This window comes from Elephantulus edwardii, unplaced genomic scaffold (genome assembly GCF_000299155.1).
Source record: "Elephantulus edwardii isolate Elephantulus edwardi_28Jun2011 unplaced genomic scaffold, EleEdw1.0 scaffold00029, whole genome shotgun sequence".
Taxonomy (NCBI): Eukaryota; Metazoa; Chordata; class Mammalia; order Macroscelidea; family Macroscelididae; genus Elephantulus; species Elephantulus edwardii.
In genome coordinates, this window is record NW_006399779.1 from 12,533,571 (window position 1) to 12,547,941 (window position 14,371).

Genomic DNA, 14,371 nt, shown 5'->3' on the forward strand with positions numbered 1-14,371 from the left:
GCCCCCGCTTTTGGTATTTTTTTTTAATGGCTGGCAGTATGGTCTAGTGGTTTAAAAGCAAAGCTTGTGTGATCTTGGCAAGTAAATGAACCTCTCTGTGCTTCCACTTCCTCCTCTATATGATGGGCTGCAAAGAGCACCTACTTCCGGGGATGGTATACATTAAATGAGAAATGTGTGCATGGGTATAGGCCTTCTGAGTAGATCAGTTAGAAAAGCCATCTAGTCCTCAGGCTGAAAAGACCCTGAGTACAGATGGCATAGCGAACAGTCCTGACTTGGGCCCCCCATTAGATTAACTTGTGCTGTGCACAACCTCACATCTGTTCTTGGCAGCCCTGCTTCCACCTGGGCTCCTTTGGAAAGAACATTAGAACAGTGGCCAGAAGGCCTGGGTTTTAGGGCTGCTCCATCACTTAGACAACCTGTCAGGGCCTAATATCCTTATCCATAAGCGAGTGGATGAGGTAAAACATGACTAAGCTCTCTAACAATGACAATGACAATGACAACCATGACATCACTGTCATTTAAAGAGGAGACAACAACCACTGATGGGAGGCCAGTTACAACTGGTTTGTACCCACCTGGTCATAGTTGATGCTGCAAAACTGTAACAGACTAGAATTGGTAAAATATGAGTATATCAGAAAGATTACATGAATGGGAAAAATTACAGTTCAAAACCTAGGGTTGAGAGTCTTGGAAAAGGCACAGAAAGCCCTTTCAGGAGCCTGACACAAGAGACTAGATTATCACAAGGACTGTGGAAAGCAGGAGCCGTGATTTCTGACTCTTCTAGTTAAGAGACTGGGTTGCTATGCAATGCTCACGCTGTCTTTATTTTCTAGGAGGGAGAGTAGGCTTCTAGTAGTGTACTTCAACCTGTAATTTTTTATAAAGAAAAAAAAGGCTTTATTTTCTTAGTTTTGATTGTGGATCCAGGTCAAGTGAAATAATTTACAGATACAACCTTTTCTCCACTCATCATGATTTAACCTATAATTTTTCCCATTCTGGTCACTGTTCCAGGACATGCACATTTATAGATTTGGATCCATTTCAGTTTGCTTCATTGGCCATGGCTGAGCTGAGAACAGCCAGTTCAAAGGCTTGGTTACCAGCCAGCCACTGTCCTAAGAGCTTTTCCTCGGAGTACTAATCCACTCAATTCTCACTATTGCCTTCCCAGGCCTGGTCAACACCTCAGTTTAGAAAAGGTACAACTGGATTCCAGAGAGGCCCCTCTAGTGAGTGTGAGGGCTGGCAAAACATGATGGAGTCTCAAGAACTACCTCTGCCTCAATGGCCCTGCTCCACATCAGCCCACCATGAAGAACCCCTCCGCCCACAGGGCCAGGCCCTCATCATCAGATTCTCAGCACAAGCCAGTGTCAAGTCATCTCTTCACAGATCTGTAGCCCTGCTTAGGGCTCACTCAGACCCCAGGGCTCTTGTCACACCTTGTTGGTCATTCAGTCAATCAACATACACAGGCAGCACGCTCTGCCTGGTGCTCAGTGCTGGGAGGGTGCCTACCGTTCATTGTTCAGAGTCATTCTTGGGGGGTCCAGGTTGGGGTTCTCCATGGATTCCATCTGTGGACACCGCAGGAAGTAGTAGAGCGTGTGGAGGGCGTCTGGGGACCAGGTGATGGGCTGTGGTGGCTGGCGGGCCTGGCGGGCAGGGCTGGTGCCTGGACAAAGGGGGCGACGTCCCTGCATGTGGTGCATGGCGCGGGAGACCAGGTCACCTGGGAGGGGGACAGACACAGAGGGAGCGAAAAGTAAGTGGAAACAGAGTCTGAATGCAGAGCCCACACTCCTCCACGGATTCCTGGAGCTAAGGAGAGCTAGCTCCCTTCTCACTTAATTACTGTTTACCCTGGAGCCAACAGGCGGAGGTTGAAACTGTCACCTAGACACACAACAGCAATTTAGTTTCCCTTTCATTTCCAGTCTTGATTTAACAGCTGAATTAAACACTTGGCAGGGCTGGTCTCTGCCAGAATGTATGCTAATGTGGTTTCTTTTTCAACATCACTCTCTCCACCACCCCCGTGGGCCTTCCCCCAGTGCTCTGACCATGGCAGTCTCAGGCCATCTCTTCTCAGCCTCGGAGGAGTCGGCCAAGCCTGAGGAGTGTCCACTGCCCCCATGAGCAAAGTCCCCAGTTCTTTTTAGCAGAGAAAGTTCATCTGTATTGCCTTAATCACAACCACCACTGTGTGCCGAGTGTCCACTATGTACCATTAACTCCACTTATCAGAGAGAGGTTTATTTAATCCTTACAAGCCTGTTGTTGTTAGCTGCCGTCAGGTGATCCCACTGCCTGGTCCTGCATATCCACCCCGCCACCTGTGTGGACTAGATCCCTGAGAGCCATAGGGTTGTCATCGGCTGGTTTCTGCCGTAGACCGCCAGGCCTTTCTTTCTAGTCTGGAAGGTCTGCTGAAGCCTGCTCAGCATTGCAAGCTCCCATTGACAGGTGGGTGGTTGCTGTGTGTGAGGGGTCCGTGCCCCTGCGTGGAAGGCAAGAATTTCGTCCCTGCCTCTGACAGCCTCAGACTCAAACCAAACCCACTGCATCGATTCTGACTCAGCGGCCATCTATCAGTTAGCAACCCCACACCATCAGGGTTCCCTCCGAAAATCTGTTGTTTCTTCTGAAAACTGTGGAGGCACCACTGAGCCAATGAAGTTCTTCAAGAGCCTATGAACTGACTGAAACATCGCTCTGTCCTGCGCCAGTCTCAAGGTCTCTGCCATACTCATGCCAATTTTTGCAGTTCCAGTGTCAATAGATCTCATCGAGGGTCTTCCTGTCTTTTGCTGATTCTCTACTTGCCCCTTTATTATCCTTAATTGTATAGAAAAGGAAACAGAAGCTCATTTAACAAGTATTTAGTGAACTCAGGCAGTTCTCTGGGCCCCGGGTGCCACCACAGACACAGGTCGAAGTAACCAGCCAGGACGGTGAGGCTAGCAGATGGAAGCCGGGAGGCTGGGGATATTTTTGAATCCAGGTCCTGTGACTCCAAAGCTCATAAACTTAACTACTGACCGGACTGCTGCCCTTCCCTTTTGAAGTCTGTGGGGTCCTCAAGGTCCCATATCCTGTGTTGTGCTTCTGCTCAAGTCATGTCTTTTCAATATTCCTGACCCCAGTTAGAACAGGAAACGTCCCACCATTGTGTGAGGCCACAATGCTGAGAAAGAATGGGCTGGACTAACCCCAGGCACCTGTGGCACCTCCATCCTCCGCTCAGAACTAGGGTGGGGGCCACTTCACCCCAACCCGGGGCAGGCCCTCGGTCCCTTCCACAGAAAGCCTCTGGAGTTAGCTCAAAGTGGGAGGAATTGGTAGGCTGTATCCTGGCCGGTGAAATAGCTTTTAATGCATAGCCGAACCAATTAATTCATTTAGCCCACTAACCTTTTTAGTGCAGCTTCCCTGAGTCTGGTTTGGGGTCCGTGTGCTCTATTTTGTGTGTCCCCAGAACCCTCACAGGGTCTGTTGTGAAACAGATAAATGCTCAACTAACAATCAGTGACTGAGGTCTGATTGAGGGCTGCCAAGCACTCCAATGACAGCCACGGTGGTTACGCTGGGTTCCCAAGCAAAGTGAACACAGCATCACTGTGACTGGAGGACGCCACTGGAAAGGGCCTTCCTGCCTCCTCAGATCCCCGGGTCCTCATGTCTGTCCTCCACACTCCTGACTCAGCTGCTGGCATGTCCTCCCCAGCCAACTAGGGAGGCACCCTGGGTCCCAGCCTCAACACTTCCCATTCCCCCTATCTGGGGCAGCACCAGGGCATCTGTATTTTATACATGAGCTTCCAGTGATTTTAAGGCCCAGTTAGATTGAGGGTCACTGGGTAAAATGGCCCTAATGACTTTAGGAAGGACCAGTCCCCAAAGAAAAGCATCATGCCCGCCTGAGTCGAGGGTTAGCAAAAGTGAGGAAGACCTTCAACGAGAGAAAGTGGCCTGGTCACTGCAGCAAGGGCTTCAGCACAGCAACGACTCTGAGGATGGTGCTGGACCGGGCAGGATTTGCTCTCTGGACATACAGTCACTGCGTCAGTGGTGACTCGACGGCACCTAACAAGTCAAGTGGTTAAGAGCATGGGATTTCCGAGTCCACAGGTCTGGCTCCAAACCGTGGCTCTGAGACTTCCTTACACATGTTATCTGAGCAGTGGTTTCCTTAACCATAAAATGGAAACAATGACATTTATTCTACTCTACAGGCTTTGAGGATTCAAGGAAATGGTAGCTGCAAAGCACTTAACAGAGTGTTTGGCATAGAGTATGTGCTCAGTAAAGGCTAAACATAACGTTATTCATGTTACTGTTATTATTAATATTATTTGATCCCACAGGCATGAGTTCATTTATATACGACCTCTGCCTGCAGGCAGGCACTGTCCCCTACTTCCCAGGATGGGAGGTAACTCAGCCCTGAAATGCCAGATCTCAGCCCTGCCCTCCGAGCTCCTGGGTGGTAGAGACTGGCATCAGCAATCACTAGGGTGAGCAGTCTCACGGCAGCTGGGTGAGGCGCTGCAATGAGCTGAAACCTGGCTCTGCTTCTTTCTCCAGGTTCGGTGCTAGAATGCTTGGCAGGACCGCAAGGAGGAGAAGTGAAACAGACTGTGATAGCATCAAAGAAAACTCTTGTTGAAATATCATTTCAAAGGCTCAAGGTAGGAGTCATTCCCATTCATTATTTTTATTGTTGTTTCATTGTTGTTGGAGCAGAACCCTTTGGCATTACATACATCTTTACCCAGAAAGCAAGCAAGGAAATGGAGAAGAAACTCCGAAGAGGTCAGGGCCAGGGGTGTCTTAAAGAAACAGAGCAGCAGTTGGGAGACTCGAGTCTCTAGGTCCAGGCCCTTCTGTCATTCAGCAACCCCAAACCAAACAGCCATCAAGTCCAACCCGACTCAGAGACACCCTTCACCAGGTTTCTGAGGCTTAAATCTTTACAGGAAATGACAGTCCATCTTTCTCCTAAGGAGCTGCTGGTGGATTTGAACCAGCAATTTTTTGGTTGGCAGTCGAACACTTTATCCACTATGCCAGCAGGCCCCAAAGACAGGACCTGTGGACAACCCTGATATTTGTCTAGAAATTAACATCGCTCTGTTTTACCCCCAAAGAAACTCTTCTTAGGTGGTATTTCTTCCTTGCCACCTTACATTTCCTTAGGCTTCATGATAGAATGAAAAGATAGGTAAAATTTCATATAATCTTTACAGCCACCCTAAGAGAGAGATTGTGTTTCCCACAAATGAGTAAACAGGCTCGCAAAAGTCAAAAGACCCGTCCCAGTTGCACAACTAGTAAGTGGACTATCCAGGTCTTGAAACTGGGGCCCCGTTTCTCAGGGGCATGTCCTTGACGCCACGTACTGCCATTCACAGGAGGATGGGCCCGTGCGCTGACTGCTGCTGCTTTCCACCAAGTTCAGATCAGACATGGAGACCTCGCTGATGCTGATTCACCGAGACCCCACGGGTGTCAGAGCAGACTGGTGTTGTATAGGGTTCACCACAAGGATATCGCCAGGCCTTTCTTCTGAGGTACGCTGCGGTGCACTAGAACGGCAAAGCTTTCAGAAAGCAGCTGTCCATTAATCACTGCACCACTGAGCTCCTCAGATGTAGAGAATGAGCTTTAAAAACTATTCCGAGCAGGTGGACACAGTAATTTTACATTTCTCTATTCCAACCTAGAAAGTCTAACTGGAAGGAGCCCTGGTGGCACAGTGGCTGAATGCTTGACTGCTAATCAGAGGTTGGTGTTTTGAACCCACCAGCAGCTCAGTGACAGAGAGACCTGGTAGTCTGCTTCTACAGAGATGACAGCCTTCTCCTCTCATGCAATATACAGCCCCTGAAACCCTGCTCGAGAATCAGTTATGCGTCGGTTCTGACTCAATGTAACAATCACTAACGGCACCACCAGTCTGTTCTCAGCGTCACTATGAGAAAGAATGAGCTGAACAGTGACTTTTTGTTTGTTTGTTTTCATCTAATACTAAAAACTGGCCTAACACTTTCCATGTCTTTTCTTTTGTTTTTCTAGAATTTACTTTTATTGCATTTTATTTAAGTTTCCATCCACAGCTGACTGGGAGTTCTGAATCCCCACAGTCCCACGTGGATTAACACAGGTTCCTCTGCAACTGCCTTGTACCTGAGGCGCCACTGTTCCTGAGCCTGGATGAAACTTCTGCAGCCCAGAACCACCCACCAGGCATGGAAAAACAAGCCCTTCCCCTTGTTATCCGTGGAAGGCCTGATGAGAGGTGCAGCAGTTTCACCCTGCTCTTTCCTAACCTCATTACGGGCCATCAAATAAAAACAGCAGGCAAGACTCTTCACTTCCCATGCTGTCTTCAATGTGAGGCTTCCAACATCTGGTCACCTTGGAAAGAAGGGTTTCATTTCTTATTCCCTCCCTTTCGATGTTCAAGGTAAAAAGGGCCAGAGGGCCACATCAGCCTCCCAGCACCCTCTGCAGCTGGACCTGATACCAGAGTGAAACTTCTGAACCGACCCAGCGGGCTGGTCCTGACCAAGTCTACGGAGTTAATGCAAGGGAAAACTGGGTGAACTCTACAGAATCAAGAACCCAGTGCCAAGTATGCTAACCTCATTAAGCTCTTTAGTCTCAGGGAGGAAAACTTGCAATCTCTGCCTCCACCTCTTTCTCCTCCCTCCTTTGTGGGTTAGTGAAAACTCTGGTTTCAGAGGGAGGGAGCTGGGACAACCGGCACAGGATGCGGCCTGCTTTGTTGTCTGTGAAAAGATGCTAACAGGTTGCTTCTCTTGGCCTCAGTAAGAGACTGGTCAGGACGTGGACCATCCTAGAGAGGTTTAGGAGATCCTCATTGAGTGGGTTAGAGTTCACTGCTACACACACACACACACACACACACACACACACACACACACACACACACACACTATGTGCAACACACTATTCTACACCCTGGGATACAGCAGTGGACAAAACAGATCAAGTCTCTATTCTCTCAAGTTTTTCCCACTTAGAGGAGAGATGATAAACTATTTATAAAGATATGCTATAAACACTGTGACCCTGATGTACCAAATGTGATAACGGTTACCCATGGTGGGCAGTGTTTGGTAGAACTTCCTGATTAAAACAAGCTTGGAAGCAGGAGTGGCATCCACTTCCAAAATGGCTTGCCTCCAGAAACTATGAACAGTGCTCAGGCCTTTCGTTCATAGGGTTGCTATGAGTTGTCTATGACTTGACGGCACCTAACAACATACTTAATAAATGTCAAGGGATAATTAACACTTTAAACAAAATCAAAGCTCAAATGTGAGAGACAGTTATGAGGGGGGACTGCTCATTTAGACAGGAAAGTCTTATCTGAGAAAGTGTCATCTGGTCAGAGACTTAAAGAAAGAACATGAAGGAGCAATGGATTTGGGGTATCTGAGGTTCTGGTGGTGGTGGGTGTCACAGGCAGTGGGGACAGCTAGTGCAAAGGCCCTGTGTGAAGCAGGAATGGCCTTGGTCAGGGGGCTGGAGTGGCTGAAGTGTGATCAACAAGAATGGTAGCCACTGACACCAGACCATATATTAGAACTCAGGCCAGGTGAGGATCTGGGGATTTACTGAGTAAACTGACTGAGGGAGGAGCGGGGTGTTGATCAGGGAAGTCACTTGATCCAATATGTCTGACACAGCCAGGGCTTGGCAAAGTTGGAGCAGGGTGAACAGGGCAAACGGGAGCTCTGGGAGCTGTGGAGGGTAAAGTCAACAGGACGTGGTTCCTGGTCTTAGTGGAAAGGTGAGAATTCTCTGGAATGAATGTCTTCAGTTCTGAGATAGTTTCCCTGGTGCTGGGTTGTGGACCATAACAGGCAAAGAGGTAACCAAGAGAAAAGGCAAAGACCAGACTCCCATCATGGCCTCTCCCGTCCTGAGAGGCTGGTGGTCAGACTAGGAAGTCCATGGCAATTAAAGTATGGCTACCAAAGCCAGACACTTCAGGAATCTAGGCCTGGCTCTGATTTAGGGAAAATCACCTTTGTACTCTCAGCCTCAGTTTCCTCATTAGGACACACCCCACTGAATCGTGCTGAGGAATGAACAGATAATAAGAACACCATACCTCCAGTGTGCTATGCATAGTTGGTGTTCAATCAATGACCAAAAAGCACCATAAAACCAGGGCGTTGAAGACTCAGGGTGTTCCATGTTCCTCAATCCTCAAGGCTGACAGCATCAAGGAAATCAAGGAAATGCCAGACTTTTTTGTAGGGTCTAAGAGAACAGGTGTGAGGAACCGAAACCAAGCCACACCTGAATTCAGCCCCTGCAGGCTTCGTCACAGGAGGCTGGTGACCCAGGTGACCAGCCATGCAGGTCCCAACTGAGACACAGCAGCCAGGAGACCCCACCCTCCCTCTATGTCCTTAAATAGAATGGCTCTGTTGCCTTGAACTGTTGTTACTGTCAGGTGCTGTCAAGTTGATTTAGACTCACAGCAACCCCATGAATAAGACCCAAACCTTGCCCTGTCCTGTTCCATCATCATCTCTAACCCACTTGAGCCCATGATATAGTCAGTATGGCGATTCACCTTGTTGGGGGTCTTCCTCTCCTTTGCTAATTCTTGACCTTTCCATGCATGCTGTCTTTTTCCAATGACTGTCCTCTGCTAACAACATGCCAAACATACGTGAGAAAGGTTTCACCTCCCTGGCCTCTAGGGAGCACTCTGGGTGCATTCTTCCTAAGACACAGGTTAGCTGCTCTTTTGGCAGTTCATGGTCCACGGGATCGTCTATATTCTTCTCTAACACCACAATGCAAAGGCATCAGTTATCCTCCTGAACTAGCCACCCTCTGATCCTATCCTGGAAAGGGAGAGGAAGAAGGGGGAGAGAGGAAGATAAGTCCTGAAGAAACAGAAAGGCTGATGACACTGTTCAGGCCAAGAAGTTGCCAATGAAGAGGGGCCACTGCAGAGTGACACTCCACTTCTCCCCGCTCTGTGTGCTCTGTCCTCCCACCAGGTGGGCTCGTGATGGAATGAGGGGGAACCAGGAAGGCAGAGTGTGAGGAGTGATCTACCGAGAAAACAGGGAAGGTGGATTCCATTTTACTTGCATCCACAAACAACACTTGTGGAAACAGTGGTCAGAAATTCAAACTACGTATTGCACTGGGACAATCTATTGCCAAGGACTTTGTTAAAGTGCTAAAGAGAAAGGACATCACTTTAAAGAGTAAGGTATGCCTCACCCAAGTCACAGCATTTTCAATTGCTTCATATGCCCTGAGTTAGAAGACTGAAGAACTGATATCTTCGATTTGTGGTCTTGGTGAAGAGTACTGAGTATCTCATGAACTGCCAAAAGAACAAACAGATCTGTCGTGGAGGAAGGGCTCACAGGTGCTCCTTAGAGGCTAGGATGGTGAGACTTTGTCTCATGGACTTTAGGCGTATTATCAGAAAGGGCCAGTTCCTGGAAAAGGACATCAGGCTTAGAAAAGTACAGGGTCAGCAACGGAGAGGGAAAGAGCCTCAATGAGAGGGACTAATGCTACAATGGGCTTGACCGCAGGAGGGACTCTACTGCACAGGATTGGAGAGAGCCACAACCTGTTGCACAGAGTCACTCTGAGCAGAAGTCATCTAAATGGTGTCTTCTTCCAGCAGCAGCAACAACAACATGACATGCATGATGCAGCTGTTAAGTAGTAATGTCCTAGACTAATAATTTCCCACTGTGTTCCACAGGCCCCTGAGGTCCCAGGAAACACCAGGTCCATGCAGGTCCAGGGCTTGGCAATGCCGAGGGACAGGACCCCCAGACCATGCCCTCTCCTAGCCAGGGTAGTTCTCCTTTTATCTCTTTTTTCTAGACTAAGGTTTCAGGGGTGATTTCTTTCAAAGGCGTTTTGACTGTAAACGCAGGTGGAGACCCTGGGTGTCACAGTCCACACACTCAGCTGCTAATGGAAAAGCTGGAGGTCTGTCTACTCAGAAGGGCCTTGGAAGAAAGGCCTTCCAGCCGATTCCTTAAAACTCAGCCACTGAAAACCGTACGGGGCATTGTTCCACTTTGCCACACACCGGGCTGCTATGAACCGAATGGATGGCACCTGGCTAACCAGTAATGACCAGGCAGGGAAACAAAGGAACGAGGGAGAACAGACATCAGAGAACAGGATCCGAGGCACACTGATCTTCCGAAGCGTGACATTTATTCCAGTCCACTTCACTCTCCTTGCTCCCACCGGCGGCTACCTCAGAAAAATGAGGCACAACCATCCTAGGCCTTTTTCAAGAGACACCAGGGATTCAGATTTGCTTGGGATAAATTCAACAGGACAGCCAGACCATACCCATCTGTGGGCCCCCAGCTGACAACCTCTGGCCTCGATGGCAGGCAAGAGTGAGGACGAAGAGGAGGAGATTAGAACGCGGAAGGTCAGCCCTTGCCCACCTTTCCTCTTGCCCCCACTTACTCAGCTCTGAGATGCTTCCCACACAGGTGGCCAGGAGAGACTGCTCCAGGGTCCGGAGCTCCAGCTGGGCGTAGGCATCGGCCCGCTCGTCGTGGCCCAGGGATCCACCATTGTAGGGGCTGAAGTAGGCGGGGAGGGAGAGGACACCTGGGGAAACAAAGTGGACAGGTCACACTCAGGAGTGTGGAAACGCTTCACAGACCTCAGCCTGAGGTGGCCAGGTCTCAGGCCTGCTCCCTGCACTTGGGAGAGCAGGATATGGACAGGGAACTTTATGGCTGGATGGTGCTATGCACCCAGAGTCATAAGGGTGTTTGCTGTTGGAACTGTGGTTTTTACCAAGTAGAAATAACTAACTTTCTTTCCCTCCTTCCTCCAACCCTCCTTTCCTCTATTTTATTCAAGAATATTTATTAAGCAATGACCATATTCCAGGCACTATAAAAAAAAAAAACAGCCCAAATGTCCAATCACAATCGAATGGATTGAGAAATTACAGTACATGCACACGACGGAATACTATACAGCACGCAGGAGCAATGATTTTGTAACTCACACCTAATTTGGGAGGGACTAGAGAGCATTATGCTAAGTGAACTAACTCAGTCCAGTAAGGACAAATACTGTGTAAGACCATTATAGTAGAACATGTATGAAGATCCAAGAGGGGGGGAGGGAAGCAGAAGGATGCGGATGGGTGGGGGTGGGGTGGGGGTTGGTTAATCATAGTGTCACACAATTTGATGGGTGGAGGGAGGGGTGAGTAAAGGAAATGAGAAAGATCAGTGTGAAAAACAATGTATATGAACTTTGTAAGTAAACCAGTGTAAAAGAAATATTTTATTTTAAAAAAAAACAAACCATGAAGGTGTGGGGCAGCCTAAATGTTCTTCATGAAGTGAATGAAAAAATGGATGAGAAATGAATGTTTCTTCATACAGGGATTACTACACTCCTGCAAACACAGTTTAAGAGTTACTGCACCTACAAGGATACATATCTAGAGATCAGGATACTAATCAAAGACAGCAAGTTTCAGGATGACAGCACTGAGATGGCTTCTCTTCGGATCTGCACAAGGAACTTGACTACTTGAGCTCATGGGGCAATACAAGAAAGGCTTCATTCCTTCATTCATGCATCCACTTCTTCATGCAATGAATATTCAGTGTCTGACTCAGCCTAGGCACTCTGGTTCTGGGTCACAAAGAGGCTTTGTCTCTAGGGAGCTGGTGGGGGCAGACAGAAATATCCATCTTGCCAACCCACGGGGTCATTGAATCCTCAGAGGCTCTCCCTTCCCTGTGTTGTTCCCTCTCCCCTTTCGTGATAAGAAAGGGGGGGGGCGATGGAGAAAGGGATGCAGCCTTCTCACTCCAAGAAGTGTCCCAGCCCCTGGCCAAGTCCAATTAGTGCTTTTCATTAACACTTCAACAACACAGGTGCAGAACTGTCAGAACCAGCCCCAGAGGGTAACAGCTCGTATGTTTCTCCATCTCGCTGTGTGGCTTCTTAGAAAGCACCAGAAAAGCAAAATCAGACCGTTTTAAAATGACAAGCTAGATCTTAAAGCATGTGGTCACAGGATTTGGGTTATAATAAGAACCCAAGACAGCAATTTCTAACTTTTGGTAACTGTTCTTTCTTAGATCAATGCACTTACTTTGTCCAACCCCCACCTTCAAAGCATTTATTCTTAAAAAAGAAAAAAAAGACCCACAGGAATTTAACTTATCACATTTGAGGAAACCTCTTAAAATTCCTGGACCTAAGGGAGAGGCCCTGTGATATGGGGAGATGTAGGTTCGGATTTCCTGCCTGGCACAGGAGGGTTTTAGCAACAATAGGAACAACAGATGTCAGAATACACCCAGTGGCACATAACACTAATAATGTGCCTCAGTTTCCTCATGCGTTGAAGAGATGATTAAAGCACCTCACTCATAAGACAGCTGGGAGGATCCGCCGAATTGCTGGCTATAAATGCTTAGACCACTATGTGGCTCAGACAGCGTTCTGTCATGGCTGCTATTTTACTACATCTTGAGATTGTCAGTTTTATTTACACTCACTCAGTAAGTGTGATGTGGGTAGTGCGGTTCCTATTTCAGATATTGTGATGTGGGGCTGCGCTCATAGGTGCCCTGGTGGCAGAGTAGTTAAGGACTCGGCTGCTTACCAAGAGCTCGGTAGTTCAAACACACTAGTTGCTCCAAAGCAAAAAGATGTCTGCTTCTATAAAGGTTCCAGCCTTTCAGACCCCATTGGTCGCTCAGAGAGTCTGAGTCACTGGCTCTGGAACGTGCACTTAACCAGCGGACGTTGGGCTGATTCCAATGATCATCCCATGTGTGTAAGAGCAGAACCATGTTCTATGGGGTTTTCAATGGCTGGCTGTTTCAGAAGTTGATTGCCAGATCTTCCTTCCAAACTTTCAATTAGAATCTATGTGTGTAAATGATTTGTACTACAGAGACTCTCTTTTATAAGCCCAGGGTATGCAGAAACTACCATCAAGGCCTACCCAAGCTGTTGTACCATCAAGTTGACTGCACTTCATAGTGACCCTAAGAACAAGCAATGTGAACCCTGTCTTATTCCGTGCTGTTCTCTCCATCATCTCTGACATACATGAGCACGTTGCTATAGTCACAGTGTCAGTCCCTCTCATTGAAGGTCTTTCTCTCCTATGCTGGCACTTCACCTTTCCATGCATGAGGTCTTTCTCCAAAGTCTGGTCCCTTCTAACAACATGTACAAAGTATGGGAGATGAAGTTTCACCATCCTTGCTTCCAAAGAGCACTCTGGCTTACTCCTCTCCTGGACAGACCCATTTGTTCTCTTGGCAGTCCACGGGATATTCAGTACTCTTCTCCAACACCACAACTCAAAGGCATTGATTCTTCTTTTGTCATCCTTAGTCACAACTTTCAGATGCATAGAGAAGAACTGAGAAGACCATGGCTTGGACCAGGGCAGTAATGAAAATGACAGCATTGCTCTTTAGCATTTTGGGAAGGTTCCGGACAGCAGACTTCCCCAATGTGATATGTATTTTGATTTCTTGACTGCTGGTAGTAAGGGTGTTGATTGTGGATCCAAGTAAAGATGAAATCCTTGCCAATATCAATCTTTTCTCCATCTGTTATGATGTTGCTTATTGGCCTGGTAGCCTAATCATAGCTGTTATCATTACTTCTTGTTTTGCTCATGGACACCTCAGCTGAACCTTGCATGATATTCTTTTTTGGGGCAAACACACGCGGCGGCCCACCTCCTGCCCAGTTGTGTACAGCATTCTTTGAGCACTCTGTAGATCAAAGGTCAGTATGTTGGAGGATTGCTAATGCCCTTCCTCGACCCTCTCCTCCATGCAGCCTCACTGCCCCAGAGTTGCTACAGCGATGTGGGCAAGGCCCGCTCCTCAGAGTCCCACCGACCCTCTTGAATGCCAGCTTCCCCTCCTGTCACATCTGGAATTGACTTGGCGATAGTGGCCTCATCAAAGCACTTCCTCTTGCTTGTTTCTGTGGGAGGAGGCGGGGGCAGAATGGAGTCCTCTCCACAGCTGGGAGTCCTGCTCCCAAAGGCAGAAACCCTCCCTCACAGCTGAGTAACCAAACACACTTGAAGAGCTGACTCTAAGGACGAAAACAAGGAAAATGAGAAAGATACCCCTCTACAAGGAAAATCCACCGGCAGAGCAGACCAGTGGGAGAGCTTCTACACAGGCCTAGGGACCCTTCTCTCCATTAGTAATCCACAGAAACAACACAGGGTCATGTGGATCACATTTACAGTGCTCAGGGCAAGGGAACGGGAAATTCAGCTGATTTG

At 48.1% G+C, this 14,371-nt stretch overlaps 1 protein-coding gene across 1 annotated transcript in view; it reads right to left on the reverse strand.

The window, feature by feature from the left end:
• The window catches only part of ABTB2 (ankyrin repeat and BTB (POZ) domain containing 2), a 203,618-nt gene that overhangs the window by 45,450 nt on the left and 143,797 nt on the right, over nt 1–14,371 (reverse strand). The window contains exons 2-3 of the mRNA XM_006883745.1: nt 10,534–10,680; nt 1,540–1,753 (exon numbers count right to left, since the gene is read on the reverse strand). Of these exons, the coding sequence (XP_006883807.1) occupies nt 1,540–1,753; nt 10,534–10,680 (361 nt within the window). The remainder of the gene's footprint in view (nt 1–1,539; nt 1,754–10,533; nt 10,681–14,371) is intronic.